At 43.9% G+C, this 14,424-nt stretch overlaps 1 protein-coding gene across 1 annotated transcript in view; it reads left to right on the top strand.

Moving 5' to 3' along the window:
- The window catches only part of LOC129851263 (ras guanyl-releasing protein 3-like), a 53,718-nt gene that overhangs the window by 24,547 nt on the left and 14,747 nt on the right, over positions 1-14,424 (top strand). Inside the window, exons 3-13 of the mRNA XM_055917682.1 lie at positions 993-1,095; positions 4,212-4,274; positions 5,203-5,334; positions 5,425-5,572; positions 5,960-6,133; positions 9,639-9,755; positions 10,284-10,559; positions 10,756-10,836; positions 10,978-11,091; positions 11,461-11,576; positions 12,596-12,743. Coding sequence (XP_055773657.1) covers positions 993-1,095; positions 4,212-4,274; positions 5,203-5,334; positions 5,425-5,572; positions 5,960-6,133; positions 9,639-9,755; positions 10,284-10,559; positions 10,756-10,836; positions 10,978-11,091; positions 11,461-11,576; positions 12,596-12,743 — 1,472 coding nt within the window. The remainder of the gene's footprint in view (positions 1-992; positions 1,096-4,211; positions 4,275-5,202; positions 5,335-5,424; positions 5,573-5,959; positions 6,134-9,638; positions 9,756-10,283; positions 10,560-10,755; positions 10,837-10,977; positions 11,092-11,460; positions 11,577-12,595; positions 12,744-14,424) is intronic.

The following is a 14,424-nucleotide window of genomic DNA, read 5'->3' as shown; positions in this document are numbered from 1 at the left end:
TATATATATATATATATATATATATATGGCAGCAGCCTCTAAGGTGCAGGGTTACGTAACCGGGTGGTAACCGCCTAGTGATGGCTATTTAACAGTCTGATGGCCTTGAGATAGAAGCTGTTTTTCAGTCTCTCGTTCCCAGCTTTGATGCACCTGTACTGACCTCGCCTTCTGGATGATAGCGGGGTGAACAGGCAGTGGCTCGGGTGTTTGTTGTCCTTGATTATCTTTTTGGTCTTCCTGTGACATCGGGTGCTGTAGGTGTGCTGGAGAGCAGGTAGTTTGCCCCGGTGATGCTTTGGGCGGACCGCACCACCCTCTGGAGAGCCCTGCGGTTGCGGGCGGTGCAGTTGCCTGGTATGGCACAGAAACACAGTGGGGAAGCTATCTCAGTGGTGTGTGATGTGATCCATACAGTATACACTGAGTGTACAAAACATTAGGATTGTCTTTCTAATATTGAGTTGCACCCCCTTTTGCCATCAGAACAGCCACAATTAGACTGGGCATGGGCTCTACAAGGTGTCGAAAGCGTTCAACAGGGTTGCTGGACAGTGTTGACTCCAATGCTTCCCACACTTCTGTCAAGTTGGCTGGATGTCCATTGGGTGGTGGACCATTCTTGATACACACGGGAAACTGTTGAGCGTGTAAAACCCAGCAGCGTTGCAGCTCTTGATACACTCAAACTGGTGTGCCTGGAATCTACTACCATACCTCATTCAAAGGCACTTCAATATTTTGCCTTGCCCATTCACCCTCTGAATTGCACTTCAATTCATGTCTCAAATGTCTCAAGGCTTAAAAATCCATCTTTAATCGGTCTCCTCCACTTCAGCTACACAGGTGACATCCATAAGGGATCATAGCGTTCACCTGCATTCACCTGGTCAGTCTATGTCATGGAAAGAGACGGTGTTTATAATGTTTTGTACACTCAGTGTAGGTATGTTCTCATTGTTCCTTTTCTGTGGTGTGATCCCTCTCCACAGATGACAATGGGGAGTTGCAGTCCAACCAGCTCCCTCGCACCCTGCTGCTGATGCACCGCTGGTATGTCACGTCCACAGAGCTGGCCGGGAAGCTGCTCGTGATATATCCTTCCATGTGGATTCTCCCCAGACCAACAAAGAACTGTTGTCATACGCCATTTAAAGCCTTTCTGGTTGTGTTTAGATATGGCAGAGTATATACTGTTATATGGGCGCTATGGAATGCTGTGTTCCCTGCCGACTTTATCTGAGTATACTAATTTATTTTGAGGGATAGTATATCAGTCAACTGTTTGTGTCATTTCTAGCACAGCTCTGGGTTAAGGCAGATTGTCCTATCAAAACTACTGGAAGAATAAAACGTGTTAAGTGCAAATGCATTTGAGAGCAACGTTCGAGATAGAGAACCGCTTCAAAAGGAAGAGCAACCTGGATCGAATCGATAGCTATTAGCGTTCCATTCCTCTTTATGATTTTTACCTAGTGTGCCTTGACTATGCATTGGAATCTGATACAGTTAGCAGGGTCCTGGACAGTGTTTTCCTGGACACTCCATACCTCTAAGTGTTACGCCCTGACCATAGAGAGCTTTTTATTCTCTATGTTGGTTAGGTTGGGGTGTGACTAGGGTGGGTCATCTAGGTAATTATATTTCTATGTTGGCCTGGTATGGTACCCAATCAGAGGCAGCTGTTTATCTGATTGGGGATCATATTTAGGCAGCCATTTCCCCTTTGTGCTTTGTGGGATCTTGACTATGTATAGTTGCCTGTGAACACTATTGTAGCTTCACGTTTCGGTTTGTTCGTTTATTGTTTTTATTGTTTTCTTTTGCTTTGAGGTTCACATAGCAGTAAAGATGTGGAACCCAGATCACGCTGCGCTTTGGTCCAGTTATTATGACGATCGTGACACTAAGTGGTTTGATATCTTTGCTTCTGGAAAGACACCCTGAGATATTACAATGCCTGGCGTCAGGCCTCTCCACTGACGAACCCCGTCTTTTCCCTGCTGCTGGTTGGAGTGGTCCCGTGTGGCTCAGTTGGTAGAGCATGGCGCTTGCAACGCCAGGGTTGTGGGTTCAATTCCCACGGGGGGACCAGTGTTCAATTCCCCACGGGGGGACCAGGATGAATATGTATGAACTTTCCAATTTGTAAGTCGCTCTGGATAAGAGCATCTGCTAAATGACTTAAATGTAAATGTAATGTAAATGGAGTAATGGCTGTAGTGCACCTGATGGAAGTTTCCCCTATTTGCAGATCTATAATCAGATTAGCGGTTACCCTACCTCCAATCCTAACCTTACCGTAAGGAAAGTGCTACAAATATCTAACCTGGGATCAGTTTGCAGAAAATCTTGCGGTATGAAGCTGCCTCAGAGTAGAGCCAGAGCAGAGAGCCTCTTTTATGTGACAGAATACAAAGGCACTATTCTGCCCTTTCTCTCACTTTTTGCTTTTGCATTAACCCAACAAAATATACAGAACTTATCGTTGTCCTTCAGCTGTTGCTGAGATGTATTTTTTAGCTCTTACACCTAATGTAAATCTCATTGAATCGCCTCCACGTTTGTGAGTTAGCCCGTGAGAATATCTTTCAGTGTTCTGGAGAGAAGGCGAGACCAATTGATTGTGTGTGTTTTCTACAGTCATGTTTACATCCAATAAGCATCCATCCTGACCCTCCATGCTGGGAGAGTTTCATAGTACCACAAAGAAGGCAGGGGTTAGTCTTCTCTGCTGCATGGTTGTGACTATATCCTGGGCAGAGAAATAGCTGGGTTCCTTTTGGAAGTGATAGTAGGCAGGCTACGCTCTAGACCTGGCTCCCTGCCCAAGGCCTCGCCAAAGCTACTTCTAAGATCTACAGGTAACTGCCAAAATAAAGGAAACACCAACATGAAGTGTCTTAATAGGGCGTTGGGCCACCACAAGCCAGAACAGCTTGAATGCGCCTTGGAATAAACTCTGCAAGTGTCTGGAACTCGAGGCATGCAACACAATTCTTCCACTATAAAAATCCTTAATTTGGTGTTTTGTTGGTGGTGGAAAACGCTGTCTCAAGCGCCGCTCCAGAATCTCCCATAAGTGTTCAATTGGGATAAGATCTGGTGACTGAGGCATACACACACACACACACACACACACACACACACACACACACACACACACACACACACACACACACACACACACACACACACACACACACACACACACACACACTCACACAATCTTGTACAGCTAACCATTTGGGGACACACAATTCAGTCCCATTCAAAATCCTATTTTCCCTAACCCCTAACCCTAAACCTAACCCTAAACCGTATGTAAGAGTACTCTAACCATAACCTTAACCCAAAAACCTAACCCTAGCTCCTAACCCTAAAACTAACCTTAGCTCCTAACCCTGACCCTAAAAATAACCCTAGCTCCTAACCCTAAAAATAACCCTAGCTCCTAACCCTAACCCTAACGTAATGCTAACCCTAACACTAATTCTAACCTTAACCCTAAACCCCCTTGAAATACCATTTGACCCCGTGGGGCCTAACAAGATGTCCCCAGTTGTCCCCACAATAGTTATAGTTAAATACGTCAACCAACAGAAAATAGTTAAATATGTCAACCCACACACACACACACCATTATGCTCCTTTTGAGACCCCTCTTTCAAAGTCACTGAGATCTCTAGCCATGGTTAGAGTTGCAAAATTCTGGGCATTTTTTTATACATCACCCTAAGCATGATGGGATGTTAATTGCTTAATTAACTCAGGAACCACACCTGTGTGGAAGGACCTGCTTTCAATATACATTGGTATCCCTTATTTCTCAAGTGTTTCCTTTATTGTGGCAGTTACCTGTATATTTCAACAGTTCAAGGAGGAAAAACATTGGCAAGTGACAATTATTTAGAGAATGCGCACATACGTTGGTGGAGAGGTCCATCACATGGCCAGACCTTTCATTGTTTTTATATTTCCACACACTGTGCATTTCTCTTTGAACACTTCAGTTATTCTTCATTAGAGGAGACATTTCGTCCAACTGATAAATGTACAGCTGCTTCTCATGAAAGACGCTGTTTTATTGTTGTATTTTTGGGGGGGGGGGGGTTGGGGGGGGGCTGGAGTTGTGGAATGTGTGTCCATTTGTAATAGGGCTTTGGACACCGTCTCCGAAAAGTGCTAAACTGTCCTTGACACAACCCCACATACCGTGACTGCCAGGGAGATGAGTGCCAAAGAACGAGACTGAAGATCTGCTATTTAATGAGGTAAAGAAAACACTACTACATACCAATGAGTTTCTGCGCTCTTTAGTATTGAAGATGTTTTGTATTGCTAGGCTGAAAATGCCATGAGGGTTGTGGGCTCCTCTCTCGGGGCTCTGTGACTGACTGGCTGGTGCAATGAGGGATGAGAGGATGCCATTAAAATTGACAGCCAGTGGCTGTCCTCATGAGACGTGGATCGTGGAGATACTGTTTGGGGCGAAGGCGTTCAGTGAATTAGGAGTCTTGTGATCTATTATTTACGCCAAAAACGTCCTCAGGCAATCTTTAACAGAGTACACAGACACTCATTTTCACTGGTCACCCCTTTTAAGCAATTATCTACCACCGTCTGCCAATCCATTAAAAAATGGGTCCTATTATTTTGTGTGCAACCTTTATATGAAATGAAATACTAAATAAATCATCTGAATTTAATGTTAACTACTGTAACGAGGGGCCATACTAAAGTCCATGTTATATTTTGCATTTAATTTGTATCTGAAGGGGGAATACCACAATGGCCATTCCCTTGTTAATGGTTCTCTGTATTCATTTGTTATTTCCACAGTAGGGAAACATGATTTGTTGGGTTGATAAAATCTAGGCCACGTTTATGACTATGGTTGCTGGACTTGCCCATCTCACCACTCCCCTTTAGCCACATCACACTACAAATCACTGAGCAAGGAGCCCCCGGCAGTCCTTGTGCAGGGTCAGTACCCTCAACTCTACCTTTTCCCTCTGAGACTATGGTATCATTGTGAATCATTCATATTCTATTGGCACTGCTGCTTGGGGCTACACACTATGATGTTCAGCCAGACTGCCCAGCCATAATGTCCACATGCAAACAGTAAACATATTGCGTAACTGCAACATATTAGTGCTAAATCAGCCATCCGTGTGTGTGTGTGTGTGTGTGTGTCAGGTACTGGATTACGGTGTTTCCTGCAGAGTTTAACCTGGACATGGGCCTTATCCGCCTCACTGAGGAATTCAGAGACGTGGCGGCTCAGCTGGGCTGTGAGGAACACTACAAACTCATTGACATCTCCACCATGTGAGGAACTACCCAAGGATGGGCACGCACGTGCACACGCAGTCAGTAGACAATTTCCAGTTTCAACAGAATGTGTGTGTTTCTTTCTAGCCCGTCGTATGACTGGATGAGAAAGCTGACCCAGAGGAAGAAGCAGGCCAAGAAGGGCAAAGCCTCACTCCTCTTTGACCACCTAGAGCCCATGGAGCTGGCGGAACACCTCACGTTCCTGGAGTACAAGTCCATCAGGAGGATATCAGTGAGTGTCCCTGGTGGAAAAAGACTAGTGCCCTTTCATCCGTATCTAACCCCTATGTGTAACATTCCTCAAGACTCTTTCCAAGAGTGCTTTTTCCACAGAACTCCTTTTTCCCCTTTTAGTTCTGTTACTAACTACAGAACAAAGCTTTGGCTGTCAACTAACTTCATCCCCAGGATAATTGCGCACCACCACAGAATGTGTTCTTAGATACGTTTGCTCTACATTTCAGTTTGTTTTATTTGCTGGGCAGTTCACTTGTAAATTCACCAGCGATTGAGGGCCCACTGTATACGGTATATGCCAATGACGTCTGTGGTATTAACTCAGCAGTACTGTACATGTTATGTACACTAACTCTCTCTTTCTCCAACCCCCCAAACCCAGTTCACAGACTACCAAAGCTATGTGATGCACGGATGTCTGGTGGATAACCCAACACTGGAGCGCTCCATCGCCCTGTTCAACGGAGTGTCCCAGTGGGTTCAGCTCATGGTGCTCAGTAAGCTGACACCCCAACACCGTGCTGAGGTCATCACCAAATACATCAACGTGGCCCAGGTAAGAAGAGAGAGATGGTATCTCTCTCTCTCTCAATTCAATTCAAAGGCTTTATTGGCATGGGAAAGAAATGTTAACATTGCCAAAGCAAGTGAAGTAGATAATAAACAAAAGTGAAATAAACAGTAACAATGAACAGTAAACATTACACTCACAGAAGTTCCAAAAGAATAAAGACATTTCTGATGTCATATTATGTCTATATACCATGTTGTAACGATTTGCAAATAGTTCTCTCTCTGTCTCTCTCGCTCTGACAGCTGGGGAGGGGCTGTTTCACGCTTCTTCATTCATTCCACTTATATCCTATATTCCATAACTCCTCACAATTTAGAGTGTAAAACCCGCCCACTTTGACACAAGTAATTGTAAAGGAGGTGAGGGCAATTTATTGAGGCATAAATTCTCATTAACTGTACAGCACTAACCTCCCGAGTGGTGCAGGCACTCGGGAGGCTAGTGCTGTACAGTTAATGAGAATTTAAGGCACTGCATCACAGTTGCTAGCTGTGCCACTAGAGATCCTAGTTCGAGTCCAGGCTTTGTCGCAGCCGGCCGCGACCGGGAGACCCATGGAGCGGCGCACAATTGGCCTAGCGTCGTCCGGGTTAGGGGAGGGTTTGGCCGGCAGGGATGTCCTTGTCCCATCGCGCTCTAGTGACTTCTGTGGCAAGCCGGGCGCAGTGCACGCTGACATGTACACATATACCAGGTGTATTGTGTTTCCTCTGACACATTGGTGCGGCATGCTTCCGGGTTAAGCGGGCATTATGTCAAGAAGCAGTGCGGCTTGGTTGGATCATGTTTCGGAGGACGCATGTGTCTCGACCTTCGCCTCTTCCGAGTCCGTATGGTGCAGTGATGAGACAAGACTGTAACTACCAATTGGATACCACGAAAATTGGAAAGACAAAGGGGTAATATATATATTTTTATATATAAACTGTACGGCACTGTAAAATGAATAGGGGTTTCTTTCACCAACTGTTTGTGCAGAACATCTCTCATTATAAGTATGTGAACATCTCAAATGAGAAAGAGGAAGGGAAAGGGACTCATGTACCATATATTAATCAGACAGTTTGCTGAGCCAGACTTGCATTAAATCATCTGTCTCAATGGAGCTGGAACATTGTCAATTAGATCATAACACCCTTCGGTCATTAAAATCTACTGCTGCCCACACATACTTTCTTTTCTCTTATAGAAAGGCCTTCTCTTATATGCTTTCCTCGTGTATTTTTTATTTGATTTTGTTTGACAATTTAAAATACATAACAACGTTACACCCGGCAACAGATACATATACAAAAACTCTTAAAACGACATGGCACAAAGTCGGTGGCACTGCCTCTGGTGGCGTAAAAATGTGAGTCACTTACACGGAACCCAAACCAGCTAAGGACGTGCTCCATCGGGCATCAATTTATTTTGTCGCTAGCTTGCACTTGCTAGCTAATGTGTCCTATTTAGCTAGCTTGCTGTTGCTAGCTAATTTGTCCTGGGATATAAACATTAAGTTGTTATTTTACCTGAAATGCACGAGGTACTCTACTCCGACAATTAATCCATGTATAAAACGGTCAACCGAATCGTTTCTAGTCATCTCTCCTCCTTCCAGGCTTTTTCTTCTTTGAACTTATATGGTGAACTTCCATAGTATTGCCACGACGACCGACATCACAGTTCGTCTTTCAATCACCCACGTGGGTATAACCAATGAGGAGATGGCACATGGGTATCTGCTTCTATAAACCAATGAGGAGATGGGAGAGGCAGGACTGGCAGCGCAATCTGCGTCACAAATAGAACTGACTTCTATTTTAGCCCTTGGCAACGCAGACGCTCATTGACGCACATAAGCAGTGTGGGTGCAATAATTGAATAATATAGATTTCTAAATTTATTTTGCAACGCTTGCGCATGCGAGCGGTGTAGTCAGGGTATTACTTAAGTAAAATAGCTTTTAAGATGCATGGGGACTATGCCATACAGGATGTTGTGGATCAATCTCAATTTCAGATGGATGACCCTTTTATCAACCATTATCCACTAGAGTTCTCTGAGTTGAGAAAGGCCAACATGAGAATGAGGGCTAAGATTCAGTGTTACCCTTCTCATCAACAATTGAAGTCTAGTCCTATAGCTTGAAATTGTATTTCTTAATGCTGTTTAGCAGGTTGCATATCACAACGTATCTCAACATTAATCCACGGGAGCTTTCACAAAAATCATTACATAGGTGACCTTGAACTCGAACTCGAACTCACATAGTATTTTCAAAAGTTATGGTGACACATTGTCGTTGAATTACTTTTGATCCATCCCCTTGCTCTTTTTGCAATAAACCAAACAGATCAGTGCAGGCGGAATCCTCGCGCTATCTGACGTAAGACAATGTAAGCACATGGCATCCCTCCAGCAAAAACACTTCATCACTATTAATGTGATTCTCCTTTTCTAATTGCTGCATGCATGGGGGGGTGGAAATTATTGTCTATATTTCTTAACAGACATTAAGCATCATGCATTTTATTAGGCCTCTCAATCTCATCAGAGACCGGTGGCTTCTCCCTACCATCATCATCTACCAGGATTTAGATAAAGGAATTATTCAGAAGACTAATGACAAGCACTCATGCTCATGTCTGCCTCCATTGTTTATGCAGGTCATCTGTCAGCTACAATGAAATGGCCTACCCTCTAAATGCAGAAGCGTGGCCATTTAACTCAAGAGGGCTCTTTAGTTTTTTTGTAAAGCTTCTCGTATTTTTTAAATAAGATGTTCAAGCACTTTCCCCTCATGCAATTGATTCCATAAGCACAGTGTAAAGAGATCAATTTATGTTGGTTTATGTTATTTTAGGTACAGTTTTTTTATTAAGGTTATTTTAGGTGGCCTCACAAGTGGTGCAGCAGTCTAAGGCACTGCTTCGCAGTGCTTGAGGCGTCACTACAGACCCGGGTGTGTTCCCAGGCTGTGTCACAACCAGCCGTGACCGGGAGTCCCATAGGACGGCGCACAATTGGCCCAGCATCGTCCGAGTTAGGGAAGGGTTTGGCTGGGGGGACTTTACTTGGCTCATCGTGCTCAAGCGACTCCTTGTGGTGGGCCGGGTGCCTGCAGGCTGACTTCGGTTGTCAGTAGGGCGGTCTTTCCTCCGACACATTGGTGTGGCTGGGTTTAGTGGGCGGGTGTTAAGAAGCGCGGTTTGGCGGGTCATGTTTTGGAGGACGCATGACTCGACCTTCACCTCTCCCGAGCCCGTTGGGAAGTTCCAGCGATGAGACAAGATCGTAATTGGATCGCAATTGGATACCACAAAATTAGGGGAGAAAAAGGGGGTAAAAAATATATATATATTTTAGGTTTGTTGTTTATTGTAATTTTTTCTTGCACTGTTTTCTCTTCCTCGTCATCTCTATTTCTCTCTGTCTCTCTATGTATCTCTCTCACTCTACCTCCAATCTCTTCCACTTTGTTCCATGCCACTCTGTCCTTAAGAAACTCCTCCAACTGCAGAATTTTAATACGCTGATGGCCGTGGTTGGAGGTCTGAGCCACAGCTCAATCTCTCGTCTGAAGGAGACCCACTCTCATCTGGCACCCGAGGTCAACAAGGTCAGCACGTACGCCTGCCTGTGCTCTGTCACAGCCTCACTAATATCATCTGATCGGGTTCTACACTTGAATTGACTTTAGATCATGGTCATAATCATTTAGCATCTGCTAAGGAACAATGTAGGTCAATTCATCAACTGCCATGTAGTGATGGTTTCAGAAAGCACACCACACAGAATTGGTATCGTCTTCATTTCCTGCCATTTGATGTTACATTCAGTGTTGGGGAGTTGTGAACCACATGTAATTTTATTACATTTAGCTTGGTGGAAGTTGCTTGGTGGTAGTTGAACTAAATTAAAATCTTGGTAGTGTTTTCAGTAGTTCATAACTTTTTTGCCATGTGGTGTAGAGAATTATTGGAACTCCATCCCATTTTTTAAAGGGAAGCTTTATTGTAGCTTAACTTCTTCCAGTGTGAAGTAATTGGTAGCTTGGTGAACTATATTTTCATAGTAGATTTCCCCGGCACTGGTCACTAATTTCGATCCTGTCCACTACTTCCTGCCGTCCTACCCCTCCCATCAGATCTGGAATGAGATGACGGAGCTGGTCTCCTCCAATGGGAACTACTGTGCTTACCGCAAGGCCTTCACAGACTCCGAAGGCTTCAAGGTCCCCATCCTGGGAGTCCACCTGAAGGACCTGATCGCCGTGCACGTGGTCTTCCCCGACTGGGTGAACGACAACAAGGTGAACATCGTAAAGATGCAGCAGCTCTACCTCACCTTCAACGAGCTGGTGTCCCTTCAGAGTTCTGCAGCCCAGGTGGAACCCAACATGGACCTTATCTACCTGCTCACTGTGAGTGTCCCGGCCTAAAAGGTCCCCAGTCAACAGGAAATGGACTTGTTAATCGTTCTGTCACATTTTTTCATTTCAGTGGGTCTCAAACCACATTTTGTAGGATCATACAGAAGAGTAACATGATCATAAATGGCTTTGTTATTGCAGAAACACTAAGTCTATTTTCATGTTAAATCTTAAGTGATTTCCCCAGCTCTCTCTAGACCTTTACTACACTGAAGATGAGATATATGAGCTATCCTTGCTAAGGGAACCACGGAACCCAAAGTCTTTGGTAAGTCTCCATGTTGGGGTCTATAGGCTGCATTGTTGGATCTATATTTATTATAAATATCAACTGAAATGTACAAAGTATAGAAATAATATTGGATTCCTGAGTGCTCCTATCTTCACTCCATCTTTTCCCACTCCACAGCCTACTTCTCCAACAACCCTCAACAAGCCAATGGGCCCTCTGGACTGGGCATCAGGTGTGACAACCAAACCTGACCCCAATGTGGTGAACAAGCACATCAGGAAGGTGGTGGATGTAAGTTGCTTTCATTACAGTAGCACTGATCTGCATACATAAAGGCACCTGAATAAAGTCCAGGAGGACATAGCTTAGCTGTGGTCTGAACTGAAACTCTGATTGACTGATGAAATTACATTGTAGTAGAAAACTAAGTTTAAAAAAAACAACAACACTTAAACATGTTATTATCTGTAAGATGAGTTACCCATTCAGAAATATCACACATCAGTTCAAGAATCAGTCTGTGGCTATTTCTGTCACAACATCAAATATTTCAGTAGGTATATGAACCATTTCCACAACAACTACTAAACTATGAATCACACAATTGCTGGTGCTTGTAAATCAGTTGAAGTCCTTTGTTTTTTGTCTTATTCTGGGAAGTCTGTATTCAGGAACTACGACCATGACCATGATGGCTACATCTCTCAGGAGGACTTTGAGAGTATTGCTGCCAACTTTCCTTTCTTGGACTCTTTCTGTGTGTTGGACAAGGACCAGTGAGTGACCCTGTCTACCATTGAAATAGGAAAGCTTCAGAAGTGTCACAGCTAAGTCACCTCATCCTCCTCTTCTATCTCCCTCTTTCTGTCACCAACAAACCCTCTCTCACATCGCCTCTTTCTCACTCATACACACACAGGCACCGAACACGCACATCCAACCCACACAAGCACGCACGCACCCACCCACACACTCAAGTTCCACACATGCAGCCACATTTTGACATTTCCACATTTAACCCATCTCCTCATACATCTCACCTTGTTTGCCTTTCACATATGCACCCCATATCTCTCTCCATCTCTCTTATACACAAACACAGTAATCTGATTCTTGTGCCTAATATTTGCCTTCAAAGCAGTTACAAGCATCCAAGATGCAATGAGACCTCAAATGTGGGTGTTCTATAAGCCCTGTGATTTCACAACAAGATAACTGGCCATCATCACCCATTTCTCACCACACAAACCTACAGTATGAATGAGGTCATTGGTATTGGCAAACCTCCTATCGTAAATCTGCAGGAAAACACTCTGAAGTCACAACAGAGTTACGTCTGCTTTTAGCCCTGCCCTGCCTTGACTAGGAGTGGTGCTTTGTCACCATGGCTTGAGGAGGGGGGAGGTGAAGGTTATGGCAGCCCATGAAGGACACGTAGCGCCACACACAGTGCTCTGCCCTCGTGTCCTGGGTGGTTCATCTGTTCACTGGAACGCCTCAAATCACATTTCAGATCGCCTGAGCAGCTCCATGACTCAGGAAATAGGTCTGGGAGGCTAAGCTCCTTAGGAGGGAGACGGAAGACATGCAGGGGCTGGAGCTGCCACAAACCACCTGGGTGTCTGATCTAGAGCATTTTTGTAGGTCTCTCCATGTCTGGATAAGACAGAAATAAGGGTTGGGATTTACTGTAATGTTTGCAGAACAATAGCTGTCATTCTCTCCATCTTATTATTCTCTTATCTATATTCTTTGTCTTTCTCCCCCCCCCCCCCCCCCCCCTCCCCCACTCCAGAGATGGCCTGATTAGTAAGGATGAGATGATGGCTTACTTCCTGAGGGCCAACCCCTTGCTCCAGTGTAAAATGGGCCCTGGTTTTATCCACAACTTTACGGAGATGACGTATCTGAAGCCTACCTTCTGCGAGCACTGTGCTGGATTTGTATGTATACTGTGCACCTTGTGAGAAACATGAACAGTTTATGCTCAGAGACACAGTGCAGTTTTGGTTGGTGAAAAGTATAGGCTTTCTGGTAGTTTCTGTCAGAAACTCTGTGCTATATATTGCCGTCAATTTAGTGCAAGCCCTCAGCCAGCTACCAAACGATACAGTGCTGAGAGATGATGTCCATCTTTATTCCTTGAAGTCGATACCCCACGGTTCTTAATGACCTTCTGAGACAGAGATTATTCACAGTGTATAGAGGGGTTATATCCTGTTTAGTTTTCTCCATCACTTTGGTGCTATTTTCACAAGTGTGGTACATTTTCAAAACTCTTAGTAAACTCCAAACTGTTAACACTTGCAATGCAGCAAGTCTTATATTCAAAACCTTTTTATTGCGCATTCATTTTGTTTGGAGACATCTTTCACCACACAACCAAAATAAGTTTACTGTGAAATACCATGAGAACGTTGATTGACTCACCAGAACACAACATAATGAGATCTTTTCAATGTAGTTTTTTTAACAATTTAATTCAATACCAAAAAAATGCAAGATACAGGTTTCAAAAATTGCCCTTTGAATGTAATATACTACTGTACGCTAAAGTACAGTACATTACACTGTTTTCACATTAGGCAATAAACTTACACTACCTATCAAATTTGACCCATCAAAAATGTTAAATCACATTTCCATCGTTTCTATCCCATGTGCAATCAAATGTGTGATAATTGAAGACAGCTTTCACAATCATTGTTGCAAAAATATATTGTTCAGATATAACTACAGCATAGGTGTACTGTAGTCTGCATCAAGCCTGTCTTGTGCATTTGGCTATAGGTTCTCGTTGACATTGCAGTAAATGCCCTCATTGTTCATGGACCTGTGGAAAAACATTTTGGCATCGTGAATCCAAGCCTTGTATACGTCTGGATTGATGTCATTGCACACCTCATCCATGGCCTGGACGAGGGTGGCATGCTCATGGGGATGGCGGTCATACACCTTCCACATGTATTGTAATCTTGCATTTTATTTTACATTATTGTATTGTAGTGGTCCTGTGTGGCTCAGTTAGTAAAAGCACGGCACTAGCAACACCAGAGTAGTGGTTTCGATTTCCACTGGGGTCACTTAAAAAAAAGAAAGTGTGGACTCACTGTTGTCACTTTGGATAAAACAATTGCTATGTAAATGGCATACATCACAATAGTACTGTAAATGTATTGGCCAATGCAGTTTTAGGAAAGCAGTGTGAAACCCCACCATCAAAAATACCTGTAAAGAACATGGGAGACACAGAGCTGGTTTCAAGCGCAGGGCGCAGCAGGTGTTTATTTGTAAAGGACCACAGGAGGCAGGTAGCTGGGTCCAGGGGCAGGCAGAAGGTCAAACAGAGGGGTCCAAAAAGGCAACAGTACCGGCAGGGAAATGGCTAGCAACTTCATCCAGGAAATCCAATAGGCGTTGTTAGTGAGGCAGGAAAAAAACATCATACAACAATCAATCATACAACTATCATGCAATAATCAATCACACAACTATCATACAACAATCAATCATACAACTATCGTACAAATGGAGGATTAAATTACTGGACAAACCAGCACTCAAATAGAAGTGTGTCACAAAACAAACAATACCTCACAATGATGTGGTGCAAAGAACTGAACT

Source organism: Salvelinus fontinalis, chromosome 1 (genome assembly GCF_029448725.1).
Source record: "Salvelinus fontinalis isolate EN_2023a chromosome 1, ASM2944872v1, whole genome shotgun sequence".
Taxonomy (NCBI): domain Eukaryota; kingdom Metazoa; phylum Chordata; class Actinopteri; order Salmoniformes; family Salmonidae; genus Salvelinus; species Salvelinus fontinalis.
This window is presented reverse-complemented; position numbering and strand designations above follow the sequence as displayed.